At 36.4% G+C, this 18,343-nt stretch overlaps 1 protein-coding gene across 1 annotated transcript; it reads left to right on the forward strand.

Moving 5' to 3' along the window:
- The first annotated feature begins 64 nt into the window (after window positions 1–64).
- ATXN3 (ataxin 3) lies at window positions 65–17,566 on the forward strand. The gene is made up of 11 exons (XM_065636955.1): window positions 65–106; window positions 3,664–3,828; window positions 4,363–4,407; window positions 5,809–5,894; window positions 6,318–6,384; window positions 8,717–8,804; window positions 9,057–9,189; window positions 10,285–10,460; window positions 10,883–11,006; window positions 11,743–11,840; window positions 12,470–17,566. Exons 1-11 carry the CDS (start codon window positions 83–85, stop codon window positions 12,562–12,564), a joined length of 1,101 nt encoding a protein of 366 aa, XP_065493027.1. The 5' UTR covers window positions 65–82; the 3' UTR covers window positions 12,565–17,566.
- The last annotated feature ends 777 nt before the right edge of the window (window positions 17,567–18,343 follow it).

An 18,343-nucleotide genomic window follows, 5' to 3' on the forward strand; every position in this document is an offset into this window, starting at 1 on the left:
GCAGCGGGTCGTCGAGTAATGGACGGGTTGATTGGCTGGGGAGGTCACGTGGGGCGGAGGCTGCTGGTGGTTGACAATAAACATGGAGTCGATCTTCCACGAGCGGGTGAGTGTGGGTGGGTTTGGTTCCGGTGGGGCCGGCCGGTGTGTAACGCAGTGCGTGGCTCGGGCCGGGAGCGCCTTCTCTGAGGAGCTGCTCGGGGTGGCGGCTGGGTCTGCCGTCCCTGCCCTGGCCCCGAGGCAGCCCCCGGTCCGCGCGGGGCGGGCTTGGCCTCCTGTGCCCTGCCCGGCAGGGCCGCTCCCCGGTGTCCTGCCGGTGGCCGGATGAGGCAGCGGCCCGGTTTGGTCTCTCTCGGGAGAGCCGGGGCCCTCTTGCCCGGCGATGCCGGTGCCTGAGGCGTGGCGGCTCTGCGGGGAGAGGAAGCGTCGTGACTGGGGGTGGACGGCGGTCAGGGCTGAGCCTCAGCGCTTCCTCTCGTGCGTTGGCTGCTCCGCTGGGCCTTTAGCAACGGGCCTCGGCTGTGGGGAGGCGCAGGGAACTCCTGGTTCTGGGGGAACTCGTGTGGCTGAGCAGTGGGCATGGAATTGGGCAGCGGCAGGCAGGGCTGTTTGTGTGCTCTGACACATCTCTCCCCCTAGCCTGCCTTGGCTGGGTTGTGTAACGAGCAGGGGAAGGGAGAGCTGTTAAGGAAGTCCTGATTCATGTGCTGTGCTTCTGGGTGCTGACCGCGGTTTCCTGTTCTGGAGGACAAATGCTGCTGTGAACCACTGTGATTTATCCAGGTTCCCAAATATGGGCTTTTTAATGCTATTCAAATGTAATTGTCCTTTTTCATGTGCTGTGCCAATGTGTCTGTACCTTTGTTATGTTAAGATTAACACTAGTTTTTATACATTGTTCTCGTGCATAATGGTTGGCTCATTTAGCAAATAAAGCAAGATAATTGTATAACTTCATTTAAAAAAATACTGTTTTGAAGTCTGTAGAATCTGAGATGTGTTCTTTCAAGCTAGGTTTGGGTAGCAAAACTTGTGAAGAATTGTGGTGTTTAAGAGTTGCTGTTCAGAGGATGAGTGTTGGATTTCAGCCACTATGGCCTCTGCTACAGTGACTTTGAGTTCCAGTCTATATTTGAAAATGAGTTCCAAACAAGTATACCTTTCTTACATAATGAAATAATAACTTTTTTATTACTAAGTTGCTTTGTAGTTTAATAACAAAACTGCTGAAATTGAAGTAACAGAGCATACCACATTCCAAGTTATAAGCCGATGGTGATTTGTAGTTACTACAGGTTTTGGGGATTTGGTACAGTCTTGAGTGTCTCCCACATGAAACAAAACTGCTCCCTGGTCAAGTTAGTTACACAGTTAAAAAGTTAGACCTGAGTTGCTGTTTTAAACTGGAGTACCAAATATTTCTATGCTGTTATCATTATTATTCTGGAGAGAACTTAACTCAACCTCTGTCTTTTTTCTTAAGGGGTATTTTTCCCCCATCAAGTGCACTATCTCAGTTTCTGTCAAAATATTTAAAGTGCTGCATGTACACCACTTCGCCCCCTCCATCACCTGAATCTGCACACTTCAGATGTTCCAGTAAATAGGCATGAAAAAAAAATGGTTTTTATAAAGAAAGTTTAACAAAACAAAGACCTAAGCCATGTGGCATTTTTAACAAGGGTAGGATGATTGCAGAAAGTAGGACTTAAGGAGCCCCTCTCTTAGAAGTTGGCTCTTTTTTTGATAAGATACAAGTGTTTGAAAACACTGAAAGCAGGGCAGCAGTTTGTATCAGGATAGGTTTCAATGAGGGGATTTCAGATCATGGAAAGTACATTATTCTCTGCACAAAAAAAAAAGTTAATTTCTGTTAAAAACTGTAAGATCAGTTTTCTGCATTTTGCACTTAATATACACAACATTTGTATATGAAAATTCATGTTTATTCCTTTAAGTTAAAGCTATACAAATACAGAAAGGTCCTTTCAGTGAAATTAAGATTTAAACCTGTAATACAACTAATTTTGAAAGATATTTTAGTATCTCAGTTTCATGCAATTTTGGTGGAGAAACCTGATTCTTGAGCAAATTCTTCTGTTATAGTTTTAACATATGACCAGCAGTAGGGATGTGGTCCTGAAAGGACCAAAGGGATCTTTAGTCTTGAGCTTCTTGTTGTGGGAAGGATGTGAGCTGGAGGAGGTGTCTGGGTTCCCTTGGACCCTGGCCGTACAGCCAGTCTGGCTTTAATAACTCATTGCTCAATTGAGTGATGAAGCCCTAGGAAGATTCTGTAATCTTGGGAACTGTTGAGGTTTCTGCTGTAAGGGAAATCGTGGGAGATTTGTGCATATGATTTGTATGAGGCTTTCACGGAAGTTTGAAGAATATTCCTCCAAGGCATGCTCTTCTGTTCTTAGTTTCTGTGGGTTTGGTGGGAGAGAATGGTGTTCCTGATTTTTGTTGAGGAGATTTAGTTTTGTCTTTAGTAGAGTGCATGCACATTAGAGTTCTTAATGAAAATAAAAATGAGGTTAAAATAGAAGAGCAGGATTGTAAAGTTGACGTTAATATTGTCACAGTTGTGGTTTAGTTACTTGTAAAGAAAGGCTGCTTTTCATGGGGAACTGTAATGTGGTGGTTTGGTTTGGTGGATTTTTTTGTTTCGTTTGTTTTTGTTTTTTATTTAACAAGGCAGTATTTTATCTGCACTTATGAAAATGATGGAGCCTAACATGCATTTGTTCAGATTAGATATTTTTAAATTTGTGCTACAAAATAATGACTGACGTTTCTAATTTACTGATTTTTAATTTGGGTTGACAGTCTAAAAATGTTACATTACATTTCTATTATCTCCAGTGTGCTGGGCATGTAACAAAGTATCTGAAGTTTTTTCCATTTAAATGGTTTATCAACAAAAATATTTTCATTGTTTAATATGCTGATTTTTTTTTTCTTGTAATCATCACGATTTTATAACCAGTAGTATTAGCTTCTTTTATCTAGTTCCTATATAGTTCCTATATAGTTCCACATTTCATGTGGAAAATGAGCTTTACTGCTCATGCAGCTCCTAATCACTTTCTCAGCAATAAAAAAATTGGTTGTAACCTGAACTGGATGAGTAACCTGACATGAAGGAAATATATTCTGTAGAAGTATACTTTTAAATCTCTCCAAAGTCATAATGCTCTGCTTTCTTTAAGCACATGTGGAGAGCAGGTTGCCAACAGCCACACCTGGCAGGGAAGAAGAGTTGAAAAAGAACAGCAGCATCCGTTGTGCTAAACATTTAATTGTAATGTGATGGTGATTTGGAAGAGGACAGAATCCACTGTCTTGGTGGTTGCAGAGTCCTTTTGCGATTTGGTCAGGCCATTGGCAATTTTTACAGTGTTTTCTAAAGTAACATTTTTACATACATACTATATTTCCTCAAAGGAAATAGATTTTATGTGTGTCATTTTCTTCTCCCATCAAACTGATGGGAGGATTGTATTCTATAGCTTACAGTGTAATACCTCCAAAGAATATATGGCATCCTGGGCGAGTGGGGAGGGCAGGAAGTTTGCCAGAATGAAATGATTGAGCCATTTTATAAATCAAAACTTTAACATCATTTTTTCGTTGTTGTCTTTTTTTTTCTTTCTATGTTAGCAAGAAGGCTCATTGTGTGCTCAGCACTGTCTGAATAATTTGCTACAAGGGGAATATTTTAGTCCTGTTGAGTTATCCTCCATTGCACAGCAGCTGGATGAAGAAGAAAGAATGAGAATGGCAGAGGGAGGGGTGTCTAGTGAAGAATATAGAACATTTTTACAGGTAAAATCTTCTTAATTTGAGGATGCTTCATATTTGCCTGAAATCTAATATTGTGTAGTACAGACCTGCTATTCCTGCATAGGTAGAGAAGTTTAATTTCCTAGTGCTAAAACTACTTAAATGTATAGGCCTTTTCACTCATGTGTCTTAAATTTGGTATTTTCAAATATTACTAGTACAGCTTCACAGTAATCCTACAAAAAGCTATGTTATCTTTATCTTACAGGTAGGAAAGTCAGGCATGATGAGGAGGATCAGTGATTTGCCTTTTGTTTTTGTAAGCCAATGGCAGAGGTAGGAACAGAAGTTCTCATGCCTGGCTGTCCTTTAAGCACTGAGCATATCTAATTTAAGGGTTTGAGTTTTTAATTAAAAAAGTTTATTTGGGCATTGTATCAGCCTTACAGACTAGGACATCTTAGGCTGTTGCTTCAAGTGTGTGCAGTTATATTTATTTTCAAAATTGAATTATTTCTGACCTTTTATGGTTACACTGTTTTTCCCTTTTCTCCCTCGCAACCTCACACTGAGCAGCAGCCATCTGTAAATATGGATGACAGTGGATTCTTCTCGATTCAAGTAAGCACAGCTCTATACTGACAGAATTTATTTATGCAATATATGTTCTCTCATACAATTTAAATGGCATCAAGCTTTTTCATCTAGTTTCCATTTTACAGGCTTAATGGGACTAAGTGCTGGACTTGTAAATCATTGGAGTATTTTCCATTAAAAGCAGTGATTTGCAGTTCTTCAGTTCATAGGCCCTTAAACACGTAGTAGAAGTGTGGACTCCTGAGCTGTGAAATGACGCCTGCTGGCAATAAGCTTGATTTCTAAGTTGCTTCTTATGGGCACTTCAGGTGTAGACCTTAGTACGTGTAGTCCCATAGACTACGGGTGAAAAAGCAGACTTGAGATTTTCTCAAATTCTAGACTTTAGAGCCCTGGGCAATGGTTACAGGGTTATATTACAATGATCTGCAGAACTGAAAAAGCTGCAATATTTGCATTCCAATTTTTATAACACACTCCAGACACTTTAGAGCTGGGTTTTTTCTTTTTTCTTTTTCTTTCCTTCTTTTTTTTTTTTTTTTTTTTTTTTTAAGGACCATAATGGAAAAGTAATTAATAAGAAATACTTAAACCAGAACAACAACAAGAAAAGGTATTGAACACCAAACTGGGCCTTGTATGTAGACTAGAGCTGTAGGCAATGCTTTGCACCTTTGGCTGTCTCCTGAGCTTTCAAAGGTGCTTGTCAATGTTCCAGAATCCCTCAAGAGCCTCTCTTCCTTATGGCAGGGCAGGGCTGTTTTTCTGTTTAGTGAAAAAACATTAATGGTTTGGCATTTCTTGTATTCTTGATTGTGCTGCTTCAATACTGAAGCTGAAAAAAGAATGCTTCCTCATAGTTACTTTTTTTTTTCCTGTCATTGCTTTGCTCACTTGCTACGTAGTTGGCTCACTGAAAGGAAGAAGAATTGCTAATTTAAAATTTCTTACAGCATTATTTCAAGTAGTTTTAAAGAGTTATTGTAGAAGAATTTGTACTAACGTACCTGAGTGATCCTATGACAAGCCAGCGGTGCGAAATCTTCAATAGTTACTGTGGGGAAGGATGGCATTGTACTGGGGGGAAGGGAGGGCAGAGCAGAACATTGAAAGCAGAGAGATGACAACTTATGAAGTATCTGTGGCAGATGAAGTTACAGCTTTATCTGGGGGAGTAGGTTTATTAACACATCTCAGTTAAATCCTAGTTTTGTTGCTTCCCTTTAGATATAGTATGTGTGCTGTGTTTGCATGTAGATTCATGGCAGTTGTGTTTTGAATAATGTGACTCCCAGGTTTCCTAGCCATGTTTTGAAATCTAAGTTTTTTGAAAAGAGTATAATTGTTTATAGCAGCTAAGATGGTTACATTGCTTAAATTTAGATTTGACTTGTTTGACTTATGAAAAGTGCTATTTTTTGACAGGTTATAAGCAATGCCTTGAAAGTTTGGGGTTTAGAACTAATCCTGTTCAACAGCCCAGAGTATCAGAGGCTTGGGATCGACCCGATGTAAGATTTTTTTTTTTTTTCTTAGCGCCCTGCTTTCATTTTACAGAAAAATAGTACTCTTAATTTGTGATTTAAATCTATCTTTAAATTGCTGTTTCAAGCTCTGTTGCATTCTGATGTTTTTATTATCTCTTCTGTCTTTCATATTTTCCTTTTTGGGGTGTATATGAACATCTGTCCTCTGTGCCCTCATGATATCTCAGTATCTGTGGCGTCACAGGTATATGGAGATTTCCGTAATGTTGACAACTTTCTAAGTGTTATTACATAAGAGCAGTATGAGTACTCTAACATCAGCAGTTGTATTACTGAAATTTTATTATAAAAGTTTAAATTAGTGGTAGCAAATAACTTAAACATTAACATGCACTCCAATATTATAGTATTTAATTTTACCTGTACCTTTTGTTTTTCTTTTTACAGAAATGAAAAATCATTTATTTGTAATTATAAGGAACACTGGTTTACAGTTCGAAAGTTAGGAAAACAGGTGACATTGTCTTTTTTTATTTAAAAATTGACTTCAGAATGGGGGTGGAAAAGAGGTTGCAAATAGACCGTGTGTTGGCCTTTTGCAAGCTTTTGCTGCAATTTACTTTAACAGTATCTCATATTAAAAAAAAAAAAAAAAGTTATATCACAAAAATGCAGCTTTTTGTGAATGTTAGCCTGGGAAAAGACCCTGGGATTCCCCAGTGAACCTGTGCTCTAGGGACCTGCAGCTCCAGTAGTCTGTGAGACATCTTAAGCTCTTTTCTTTCTTTTCTGCATGAAAAAAATAACAGAAAAATTGTATGAGGAGGGAGGGGGGAGTCCTAGACAAGGATTAGGATCCCCATGGAATGCAAACTCATTTTAATGCACTAAATTATTGGCATCATGGAAACAATTTTGGTTGTGTAAATGAATAATAGGTACACGAAAGTTCAAATTTCAAATGTATTAATATTTATGATTGCTAGTGTTTAAAAGTATCCATCAGGATAAAGTTGGGGAAAGTAAAATCACAACGTTGCACTATTTTAGAAAACTTCCTAAAACAGTTGTATTGTAAGCAGGAAACAGTTATTAAAGGCAGGGGATGGCCATACAAGTACCTGGTACATATGTAAACTCAAGACACATCCATATCCCTTGTAACACCAATGTAGTGTTTTACTTCAGTAGCCAGTCACTGTTCTGGATCATACTGCATACGTTTTTATACAACAAAAGCTGGTTTGGTGTTTGCTTTATTTTTTTCAATTTTTGTCATAGAAAATGTTCAGGACATAAATGTTTAGATTCTACTATAGTGAACAAGAGTCTCTTTATGCATTTGGTTCATTTTGCAAGTGATGGCTACCGATGTTGTCATCCAGATTAAAAAAAATCACCTGTGAGTAAAGAAACTAAGCTCTGCTGTTCTGCATCGGTGTAAACGTATGGCTAATGTTTACAGGCAATTTTTGTATATTTGATATTGAAAAGGCTGAATGGTCTCTTAAAAGTACAGGAATGTTCCTTATTACATATGCAGCCACGTTGGGTGGAATTTTGCGAGATAGCATTCTAGCTCAAAATGTCTTAAGTTGGAGTGGGGGGATGTCTTTTCCTTGTATATGTGGCTTGTAGCCTTATGAAGATGATACTAGGTGCCTGTTATCTAGAGAGTAATAAGAAAAGATAAAGTAGGTTGACTTAGGTTTGACCTGCTTCTCTTCCGTTACAGTTAAAGCCAGGTTAGCTTACCAAACCTTCCTCCTCCATATTCTCTTTTAAAAGCTTGTCTATAATCTGTGCATTGTATTTGTTTACATACATTTGTATTCCCCACTCCTACGCTGTTGGTCTTCTTACCCTTTCCTACTGGCAAAGGGTGTTTTTTGATAAATTAAGTAACTGAATGACAGAATGGTAGATTGTATTCCATTCCATCCACCTGTATTCCAGGTGAATTATAGTATGGGCCTGATGGCATATATGGAAGTTTGGGTAGATAAATGTATTTTTGTGAGAATGGAGATAGAATTCTGCTACCACCTGAAGTGATGCTTCCTGGTTAAAATTGGATAATATTGAGAGTGTGGTATACAAAAGGCTTTTCAGATTGATTACAATATATATGGGGTTTTAAAGATAGACTGTTTTGTGGTACATGTTGAATATATTTTCTTTCTAGAAGGCTGTATAAATGACTAGCTGTCTTCAGGGAACTAGAAATTATCCGTGTATATTTCTCAAGTGTCCCTTATTGTAATATTACGCTGTACTATCAGTGTATTAAATTTGAGTTTGTTTTTCTTAATTTTTAAATTTCAAAGTTATCTCAGAGAGAACTAAACAATAGTTTTCAGCATCAACAACTATCAAAGGCAGCATGTTTAATGGCAGTGTTTCACAGAAAAAATTCAACTTCTGTTTCCTGTATCTATTAATTTCTTAAGATACAGCATTAACTTATGAAGGGTTTCTTCCTTCATTAGTCTGTGAACAGATTTAAAACTAGGATTAAGGAGGATTTTAGAATGATGTCTGAAATAATTCTTCTACCATTATATTTTGATTTATCTGGTTTAAGCTGTTTGCCTGGTACCAGTGTTCAGTGATGGGAAAGAGCATGCAGTAATGTCCCCACTTCAGATCTCCTGTTAGCTGAAGAGTATTTGAAGAGTAACCTTTAACAGTATAATACAGTGCTTCAAAGGACTTTTTGATGATTTACTTTACTAGATTTATTTGGATGTTCCATCATAGAAAATGACCACAATGTACAGAAACAGATTACCGAGTAATCTTTATGCTAATTTGTTCTCTCAAACCTTTTTTTTTCTTGATTACAGTGGTTTAACTTGAACTCTCTCTTGATGGGTCCAGAACTAATATCAGATACATATCTTGCACTTTTCTTGGCTCAATTACAACAGGAAGGTAATAGTAACTTGTAGATGTTAAATATCATTAATTAAAAGTAGGTAATAATCATTATTTATTAGAACTCATGTATTCAGTTAATTACCCTTAGTTTTATGATTGAAATAGTGAAATAACCCAAGTCTGTATAATGAAAGGTAGAGCCTTACATTGTAATAAATTGCACATCATTGTGTTTCATATAGTGTGCATTTTAGAGTGCTTATGCCTGCACCTTAATGCTGTAGACTCACAATTTATTTTTCTTAGGTTATTCCATATTTGTAGTAAAAGGTGACCTGCCAGACTGTGAGGCTGATCAGCTATTGCAGATGATTCGGGTACAGCAGATGCAACGACCAAAACTGATTGGAGAAGAGGCCGCACAGTCAAGAGATCAGAGGTAAGGAAGAGATTTAATTTTAATAGTGTTCAGTATGATTGATTTCCATGATTAATGCCTACTTGGCGACTTGGCAACCCCCTTAAGATGTAATTAAAAGTACCCTTAGTGCAGTATGCTTACTACTGTTGCACATGGTGAAAGCAAGCTGGTAGAATACAAATGCTGTATTTTTAAATGGGCGAAAACTACCTTAATAAGGATTCAATCTTTCCATGTGCCTAAGTGTTGTATAGTGCAGATCTTTAACTTCATGATCATGATCTTTTTTCCAATTATAGTAAAATGAGTTAGCAAATCTTACCAAATTATGGTTAATGGTAATCAATCTATAATTAAGACTGGCTTGTGCATTCTGTCATAAGTAGAAAATTTTGAGAAACCCATATCTGAATTCTATATCATATACATCATACAGCATTCCCTTTTGGAATAATTTTGCTGTAAATGTGGTGCTGCTCTGTTGTGATGCATACTGCTAATATAAAACATCCATGAAAGCATAAAAAGTACTACTCCTGCAATAATTTTATCACATTTTCATAGTGTATAAATTGCATACTGACAAAAAAGTCTTAAGGCTTTTCAGAGGAATTAATTCATTATTATTTCTTCTGCTTTGTAAAGGTAAACTGGTGTAAAATAAAAACAAACTGCTTGGCAGTAATGTGGAAAAGTGTATAGTTTTACAGAAGATCTGTTGCTCTAGCATGGTCATCAAAGCTTTCTAAAGAGGAGGCCACATGCACTATTTTCTGCTGGTATCATTGTTTAAATAGCAATGGGTTCCAATAACTTGTATTATTGCTTTTTGTAGCCCTATTGTTTTTGAAGTTTTTCGTATCAAACAGATTCTTGTCAACATGGGTTTAGAGTTGCAGTATTTTCATTTTTACAGAGCTCCGTTTGCAGCTCTGTTGTGCTTTTTATTGTAGAAATGAAAACAATTGTTTATATAGCAGATTTTCACAACAATTTATTTTTCAAAAGTTAAAAAGTAGAGTTAAATCAGCAGAAAACATTTACTTGAAATCTCACAGTAAAAGTTAATATAATTTCTCTCTGAACTCTGCCATAAATGTATCAATTTCACAGGTTACTCAGAAGTGACGTGGACCAAGCTATAGAAGTTAACCATCCTTTTGATGGAACAGGCATGTTAGATGAAGATGAAGAGAACTTTCAGAGAGCCCTAGCTCTAAGTAGGCAGGAAATAGATATGGAAGATGAAGAAGCTGATCTTCGCAGAGCCATTCAACTCAGCATGCAAGGTGCAGTGCTCATCTGAATTTCTCCTACCCTGTTCATGTTACTTATGCTTTAGGCAGCTACTGAAATCAGTTTGTCAGACACTTTTTCCAGCATGCGTCAAGCTCTCTAAAAGACTGGCTTTGAGGCATGGAAGGACAATCCAGAACTTCCTGAAGCTACCTCCTTTCTGATTTTTGAAAAGTTGCAATTTTCATGTTGATCATTTGGAAGCAAGAACAGATTAGCCAAGGGGGCAGGTGGGAAAGGAAACCATCCTAAGGTGAGGAGGAACGAGAGTATCAAGCAAAGTTAGCCTAGGTGCTTATTTCTCCAACAAGTCTATTTTCTTCCTCTCAAGTTTCAAGACATTTTCTTAAGCTATATTTCACTTACTAACTTCATTTCACTGTAATTAGTAGGATATGTCATGTTCTGGTTTTAGGTAGTCGTCAAAGTGAATTCTTGGATTCATTGTCACAGAACGTTCCTCAGTCACCTCACACGAGTCAGACAGACCCCCTTTCCTCAGAAGAACTGCGAAGGAGGAGACGAGTGCATTTTGAAAAGTAAAGTAGTTGATGGAAAACTGCATGTGGAAGTACATGTGATTATTTCCCCCCCCCCAGCGCTCTTGGGACATGGATGGGTTTCTGACTGGGTCCAGCTTAACTTTTCTCTCTTAACATGTTTTTCAAATAGTACCTGAATTTTGCTATTTCCACATTGTTCCTATGAAGAAAAGAAACCTATAAGAGGGGATTGGTTAGTAATGCAGTATCAGTCTTGGGAAGGTAGAAAACATACATGTTACAGAAGTGTTTTGAATGAAATCCTGTAAGTTTCTGTAATTATTTTCCTGAAGAAAAGCATTCTTTCTATATGATTTTGCTTCTGGTAATAATGCCTCTAATGTGCATCACATGAAAGGATTCTAGGTGATATTTTGTTGCTGTTCTGGACTACCTTCTTAATACACAGGGGGGTATTGTTGTAACTTTTCCAGTTCTCTCTCTCCTAGTAACAGAAGAAATAGAGACCAGGGAGAAATGCTATGGATTGGAGGAGTTACTTTGCATGAGAGGATGAGAATGCAGAATATCTAAATTCTGGGAAAATAGTAATGTGGCTTGGAATATAATGTTGGGAGAATAGGTGTCAGAATGTTAGCAGGGTGAAATGATCGAAGAGATTTTTGGGTGCGGGAGTGTACCAAAGAGCTTCTACTTCTCACTCTTCGCCTTCCTTACACTGAAATACGCTTGATATAGGTCTCATACTGATGTTAATCTTATTCCCTTCTAGCACTTTCAGGCAGCAACAACAGCTACAGCAGCAAGATCAGACCCCAAAGCTACATGATAAGCCAACTCTAACCTCAAGCAGTCCACAAGCTGACCCAGGTACTGTTTATTTAAACTTATTTCCAATACTGAAATATTTGTCTTTTTCACCTTTATGTTGTGATCCGTTTCCCAGCTTTCATCTGCCAGCTTCTCCAGCAGCCATTCAGACAATGTATCACAGCTATTACAATTTTTTGGCAGTGAAGGAAAGGATCGCTTTCTTGAAAAGCCTGTTCTGCTTTGAATGTAACTATCCCTTTTCAAAGTGAAGGGCGTTACTATTAGACAACTTGATTTCTGGCTTTGCTTTTGTTCTTTTGTTTTGCCTGAGGACTACAAATTGTGATCTTTGGGACTTGTGCCAAGAATTGGTTTTCTAAATTAAAGTTGTAGGGCAATGTAATAAACATGGAGTAATATCTGTCAACATTACTGGAACTGGTTTTCAGTAGAACATAAGTATGTAGGCCTTACCAGTATTAAGTATTGGTGATCCAAAATTAATGTGTATTACTCGTTACAGACTGACTGTTGTGGATGGAAAGCTAAGTGCAAATATCTAATGATTTTGAAAAACAAAACCAAAACAAATTTTTGGGGTGGGAAACAGGTGGGTGTGGACAAAAAGTACAAAGAATGCATTTAACTACAGCTGAGAACTAGCTTTGTTCATTTATTTTCTTTAGATGGTGATATGAGTGAAGAAGACATGCTTCAAGCTGCCATGAATATGTCTCTGGAATCTGTTAGAAACGACTTGAATACAGAAGAGGAGAAATGACATAACTTTTTTCCCCTTTTATTGTCAAAACACTAAGTCTCCATTCTAACTTTACTGTGTGGATGTTGCACAAACAGGGTTCATTTCAGAGTTCTGGAAGCAGGTATGAAAAGGGGGATGGAGGTCAGAGTTTAGAGGGAATCTGCAAATACAAAAACAATTGCACTAATTTAGAAAACTGTGGCACTCCTACTACAGAACATCTGTTCACAAGAGTAGCTATACTGAAGTTACTTAAACTATTCACATGAACAAAGTTAGACACGTGTAGCAGCTGTAACTTGCATTTAAAAAGCAAGTGTAAATTGTTTCAAACAATTCAAAAGGTGCTGGAAACCAGCATCAACTGATTTCCCTGAGTACTAATGGAAAAACATAAAAATAAGTTGTTGTCATAAATTACTAAGTTTTTATAAGAAATCACTTAAAATGGGAAAATAATTAAATTCTGTTAATCTTAAGTAATTTATTTTGTGATTGTTTATTCTGAATGACAAGGTCAACTTTTCAATCCTACTTGCCACTTCTGGAATGACCCATTTTGCAAGAGAAACATGAATCCATAAATTTCATACTTTGCAATTCAAGAGAAAATCTTCAGTGTATTGTTGATTATGATGTTATTCCTGAATCTTTCAGTGATTTCTGACCTTCTAACACTTTCTGGTTTTACTTCCAGTTCCAACTGTAAAATTTTCAGATCCAGGTATAAAGTAGGATTTTTGCATTGCTCTATTGTCTTTTGGCAGATAACTTGCCTCCTTTGTGGTTTGTTGTTGTTGGGGGTTGGTTTTTGTTGTTTTTTTTCTTTCGTTGTTTGGGGGTTTTGTTTTGTGGTTTTTTTTCTTGTGGATTTTTTTGGTTTTTGAGGTTTTGTTGTTTTTTGTGTTTTGTTTTTTTTCTTTTGGTCTTTCTGGTTATGCCACTGTCTTTAAAAGTAGCATATAATCAGTTGGGTTAAACAGATTATCTTTTCTACCTCTTCTGGAATCTTTTTTCCTCTTCACGCTCAACCCTTCATTCTGGCCTTTCAGTATGACAGAGCTGTAACTGTCAAGGAGAAAGGAGGAGGGGATTCAGGTGCCATAAAGTCAGTGCCACACACATAAGGTGCATTCCTGCAGTCTGAAATGACCCCTGTGCAAGTAGCTCTTTGAAGAATGAATATTTATGTCTGTGTGGATGTTCTTTCTGAAATGCTTTTTATGAGTGTCTGTCAGAATGTTGCAGCTTTTTCAGGAATGGCCTTTATTCATGCACCTTACAATTTTTTATCATGCTGTTTCTGATCCTCAGAAAAATTGGAGAGCCAAGTATGCGAGAGAGCTTCTTCTTTTGGTTGTAAGACATTTGCTTTGATATCCAGGATGAATGTGTAACAGGGCGACTAGTGCAGCAATTGAGATATGTTTCATTTTCCTAAATGGTGCTTGAAATACAAATTCTGTTTACATATAAATTATATGGAAATATGTTGTAGATAGAGTATGTAAGCTGTAGTCCACTTAATGTGTTAAGAAGTTAGCACAGGCATTCTAAGAATCTTTTGAAAATAACTCCAAATTTCTTTTTCAAAATATTCTGAAGTTATATCATTGCACAATAGTAACATTTAATTAAAATCAGTATAAAATGAATGGTAGCTAGATGGAAATATACATTCAGCATCAAGTAGTACTGTACATGAAAGGGCTCAACCTCTCAGTAAAGATTTGTTTACAGCAATGGTTTCTTGATAGTTTAGGATATTATTATATTATACATAATTGGGCTAAATTCTGTTTTCCTTACCTGTGTGCTGAATTTCCACCAATGTCACCAGAGCCACTGGTATGTATAAGACAATATGCATTTTGACATGAGACAGCACTACTTTTTAAAAACTTCTTTTAAATTTTATCTTTTAAAAATAATTGTGTTATGCACGTTATCATCTGTAATATCTCAGATTAATACAGCTAAACAAGTGCTTTAAAAGCCCATGTGTGCATATGCCATTTTGAAATGCTGTATTTTTCAGGATGTAAATTTCTGCTTTCAGTTTAAGTTTTATATGGAACTGAAAACAGGAATCTGTAAAGCACTGAATTATTTCTTTGCTCATCTGTAAACTATCCACAGCTTTAATTTCCCTTTTTTGTTGTGCCATAAATTGATTCAGAAATAAGACTCTCCACTTTATAAACAGGTGTGGGCTGGCAATTTGATACCAGTACTTGGAACTTGGTCCTTTTATCCTCCCTTACAAGAATATAATAAAAATGTATTATTTCCATAGCTATATAGCATAGCAGCCCTGTATTTTAAAAAAAAAAGCCCCTTGAATTGCATTAACTGTAACCTGTGACAGTTCAATTTTTTTTATAATCACTAAAGTATGGTGGTTTGCATTTGAAGTTTCATGTCACTTTTTAAGTTCACCCAAGTGTTTTAATATGTAAGGAATAGAAAGTAACAGTGCTTGAAAAGCATGACTGTCAGTCATTACAGGGCTAACCATATTCCTTCCTGTGTAGAAACAGTGTCACTGTACAAACACCAATTTGATTTTCAGAGGAATGCCAAGTTTAATGAAGTAGGCGTATCTGCCTAGTCAAGCAGTTAAGAGGTAGCAATTTAAGCTCCGTATGTTAATTGCACCAAAGAGAAAGACTAATGGCTGACAGTACATATTTTATAGGCCAGACCTAAAGTTCAAAATGTGTGGACCTGCCAAGAAGCTGTCAATAAAATAAAAAGCCGTGCTCATTTTTTGGTGTGTGTTCTTTCAGTGACAAATAGTTCTCAACGAGGCTGAACTATGCTTGTGAGGCACTGACTAATTTAGAGCCTTTTCCTACTGTTGTCTGTCCATCTGAAAGGTTTTTTTCCCACATTGTAGCTTTATGCCAAAGTCCATTTGAAAGGAGCAGAAATTGATTTTTTTTTTAATATATATTACAGTATGATATTTGAGGGAATTTCAGACTTCATTCATGCAACAGATTTTTTTTACAGTCTTCCTCACAGTGAATGGTCCATGTGATGTGATTTCTGGTTTTCTGCCTATAAAAATCAAAAGGGTAGAGGCAATGAATGAGTAATACTTATATCAAATAACTTCTGAAATTACTTCTTTAAGTATAATTCTGTAAACTGCTTTCCTGGTCTTATAATGAGGGCAGGAAGAAAAAGTGTTGTAATGCAGTCATGCTTGAATGCAATTCTCATTAAGCACAGCAGGTACCAATGTGAGCTATTGAAATGCTCACATTTTTCTTGGCTTGAAACTCATCTATTACAATACTGGCTTACTCTACACCATTTGGGCTCCTTGTGCCCTTGAAACAACTTTAGCAAGTTTAAATGTAATTTTCAGCTAACGTACTCTTATTGTCTTTCATACTAACTACTTTGCAGAATACTTAACTTTGTATTGGTTATTTTAAGTCTCCAATGTGTTTTAATGTTGAACTATTGCTTCTATTACAAATCTTTAACATGGTGGGGAGTTTAAAATAGCTTCTGCACATGTCTAGTGAACAATTCTATTTCTGTATCTCAAGACAAATATTGTCATTTGCAAGCTGTTTTATTAGAAAACTGTCGATTAGGCTTTTAAAAATGAACAAGATGTTACAGTTCTAAAATGTTTGTGAAATTTTCTAGAATTTATTTTTTCAAACCATGATGAAAATGTACAAATGGTAGCCTTTTTACTGAGAAATTTTATGGGGAATGAGATTGGAGAACTCTAGAACTTAGACTTGCAAATAAGTATTATTGTACAATTTGTATTAGCAGCACATTTTTAAATGAATCAAAAAGGGAATCTGAGGAAAAGAAAAATTGAAGTGGAAACTTTTTTTTAAGGGCTTACACATAAAATTATGTTGCTTGCTTGGTAAGCCATTACTGTCTTACATGAAACAAACTTCTGGGAAATCTTCAGTTACTCACAAATCATTAAAAAAAAAAAAAAAAAAGTCTAACAGGTAATACATATGTACCCATTCCCCACGTAATCAGTTGTTCCAGTAAGAACAATACTTCCTATTAATACATTTGAACTGGCCCAGTCCAAATATTCAATTCTTCAGTTTCAAATTAGGAGCTTTTGTGTGTTGTATCCAGGTTTGCATCTTAAAAGCGTCAGCTGTTTTGCAATAAACTTCTTTAACCTGCATACACACACTTTCCCGTATTTGCATTTCAGACACAGAGGGAATGCTTCAGTATTTAACCTGTCGCAGTCACCTCCTTCCACAGTTAAAGTTCTTCAGAACGTTAAAATACATCACTTTTGAACTGCTTTTGCCAAATCAAAATGGTTTTATTTTCTTTGTTATAAAAGCAAACAATTATTACTATCCTTAGATATTTTTTTTATTCCTCCTTTCCTCCCAGTATAGCCACTGTGTGAATTAAAGAGAGGAAACTTAAAAAAAAAAAAAAAAGGGTTTTGAACAGAAAGGGATGTAATATTTAAATGCCACTGCACACAAAAAAAAAAAAAAAAAAAAGGAAAACCTCGATACTGTCTTGAAAGCATGCAGGCATTGATAAAATTTTATTTTTTGCTACATGAAACCCCATGTGTACAAATCTGTATAGAGTTAGGATTTTGTAAGAGAATAATTTTTTTCATCTCCTGCCTAATAGTTGTGTATTTTATAAATAATTTTCAGTAATAGATTTTTCATCTTGAGACCCTGCTTTGAGTATCGTGTCTTTGGCTTTGCATTCCTATATAATTTTTGTCTGTATTTTGTGTATATAAAGCATATAGTACTGAAAAGATTTTTTTTAAAAACCCAAAAGCTGAAATGCTTTGTCATTGTTTTGACTGGAAAATGGCAGTGCTGTTTGATATTTTGAAAATGCTCTCCAAATAGGCACGAATATGTATGGTTGTATTTGGTATCACTTTTTAAAATAAATATTATTATAGCTTCTAATGTTTCTCTCTTGACCTGAGTATTTGCATATGTGCTTTCCCTTATCTGTGGATTGGGCACAGAATCATCAAACGTTAAAGTCTCATCTTTGCTGTCAATGGGCTTTCCACCAGCTGGTTTGTGTGTGCATTAGCATTGGGCTGATTTGCTGTTGTTCATAACTGACACTTTGTTACATCTGTCTTTTCATCTGGTGATAATCCAAAATTTATGTAAAGACACTTCTGTTAGGAAGAAGGTTGGTGCATTACTGTATTATTGTAGGTATGCTACATCTTTAAAAATTGTATGCTAATTTTAAAATAACCTAATGTTTGCTGGTTTGCTACCAGAATACACATTCTTCTTGTGGCACAATGAACTGCTTTTGTAGCTTAGTCAGTCCACAGACTATACTGGATGATTCCTGTGTACCTTTACCAACAGCACATGAAGCCAGTCAGCTAAAAAACGGAGTTGCAATGCTAAGTAGTCAGTTTCTAGTTTTTCAAGAGCAGTAATTTTCAACAGTGGGGGAAAAAAAGCCCTCTGTGATACTTTGACTTCTTGACTTGGTATTATAAAATGAACCATGCTAGGAGACATTTTTTTAAAGCCTGGAGGATATCCCTGATTTTATTTGAAAAACGTTAAGACAGTTTCCCATAAAAAATTAATTAACCAAACACTATTGGAAAATATGACACATCTTTTATCTCCTCTGGACCCACATGTTTTTTGTTAAGCTATGATATAGGGCGTTCTGAGCATTGTGAACATTTCATCTCCAGTAAACCCAATGTGTTAAAATTAACAAAACCAATTAACAGATGTTTCATTTCATGCTGTATCACAGCATTAAT

Source organism: Caloenas nicobarica, chromosome 5 (genome assembly GCF_036013445.1).
Source record: "Caloenas nicobarica isolate bCalNic1 chromosome 5, bCalNic1.hap1, whole genome shotgun sequence".
Classification (NCBI taxonomy): domain Eukaryota; kingdom Metazoa; phylum Chordata; class Aves; order Columbiformes; family Columbidae; genus Caloenas; species Caloenas nicobarica.

Coding starts and splice junctions, on each gene's coding strand:
- ATXN3 (XM_065636955.1), top strand. CDS start 83: ATGGAGTCGATCTTCCACGAGCGG. Junction 3,829..4,362: donor AATATAGAACATTTTTACAG/GTAAAATCTTCT, acceptor CACACTGAGCAG/CAGCCATCTGTAAATATGGA. Junction 10,461..10,882: donor CATTCAACTCAGCATGCAAG/GTGCAGTGCTCA, acceptor TTCTGGTTTTAG/GTAGTCGTCAAAGTGAATTC.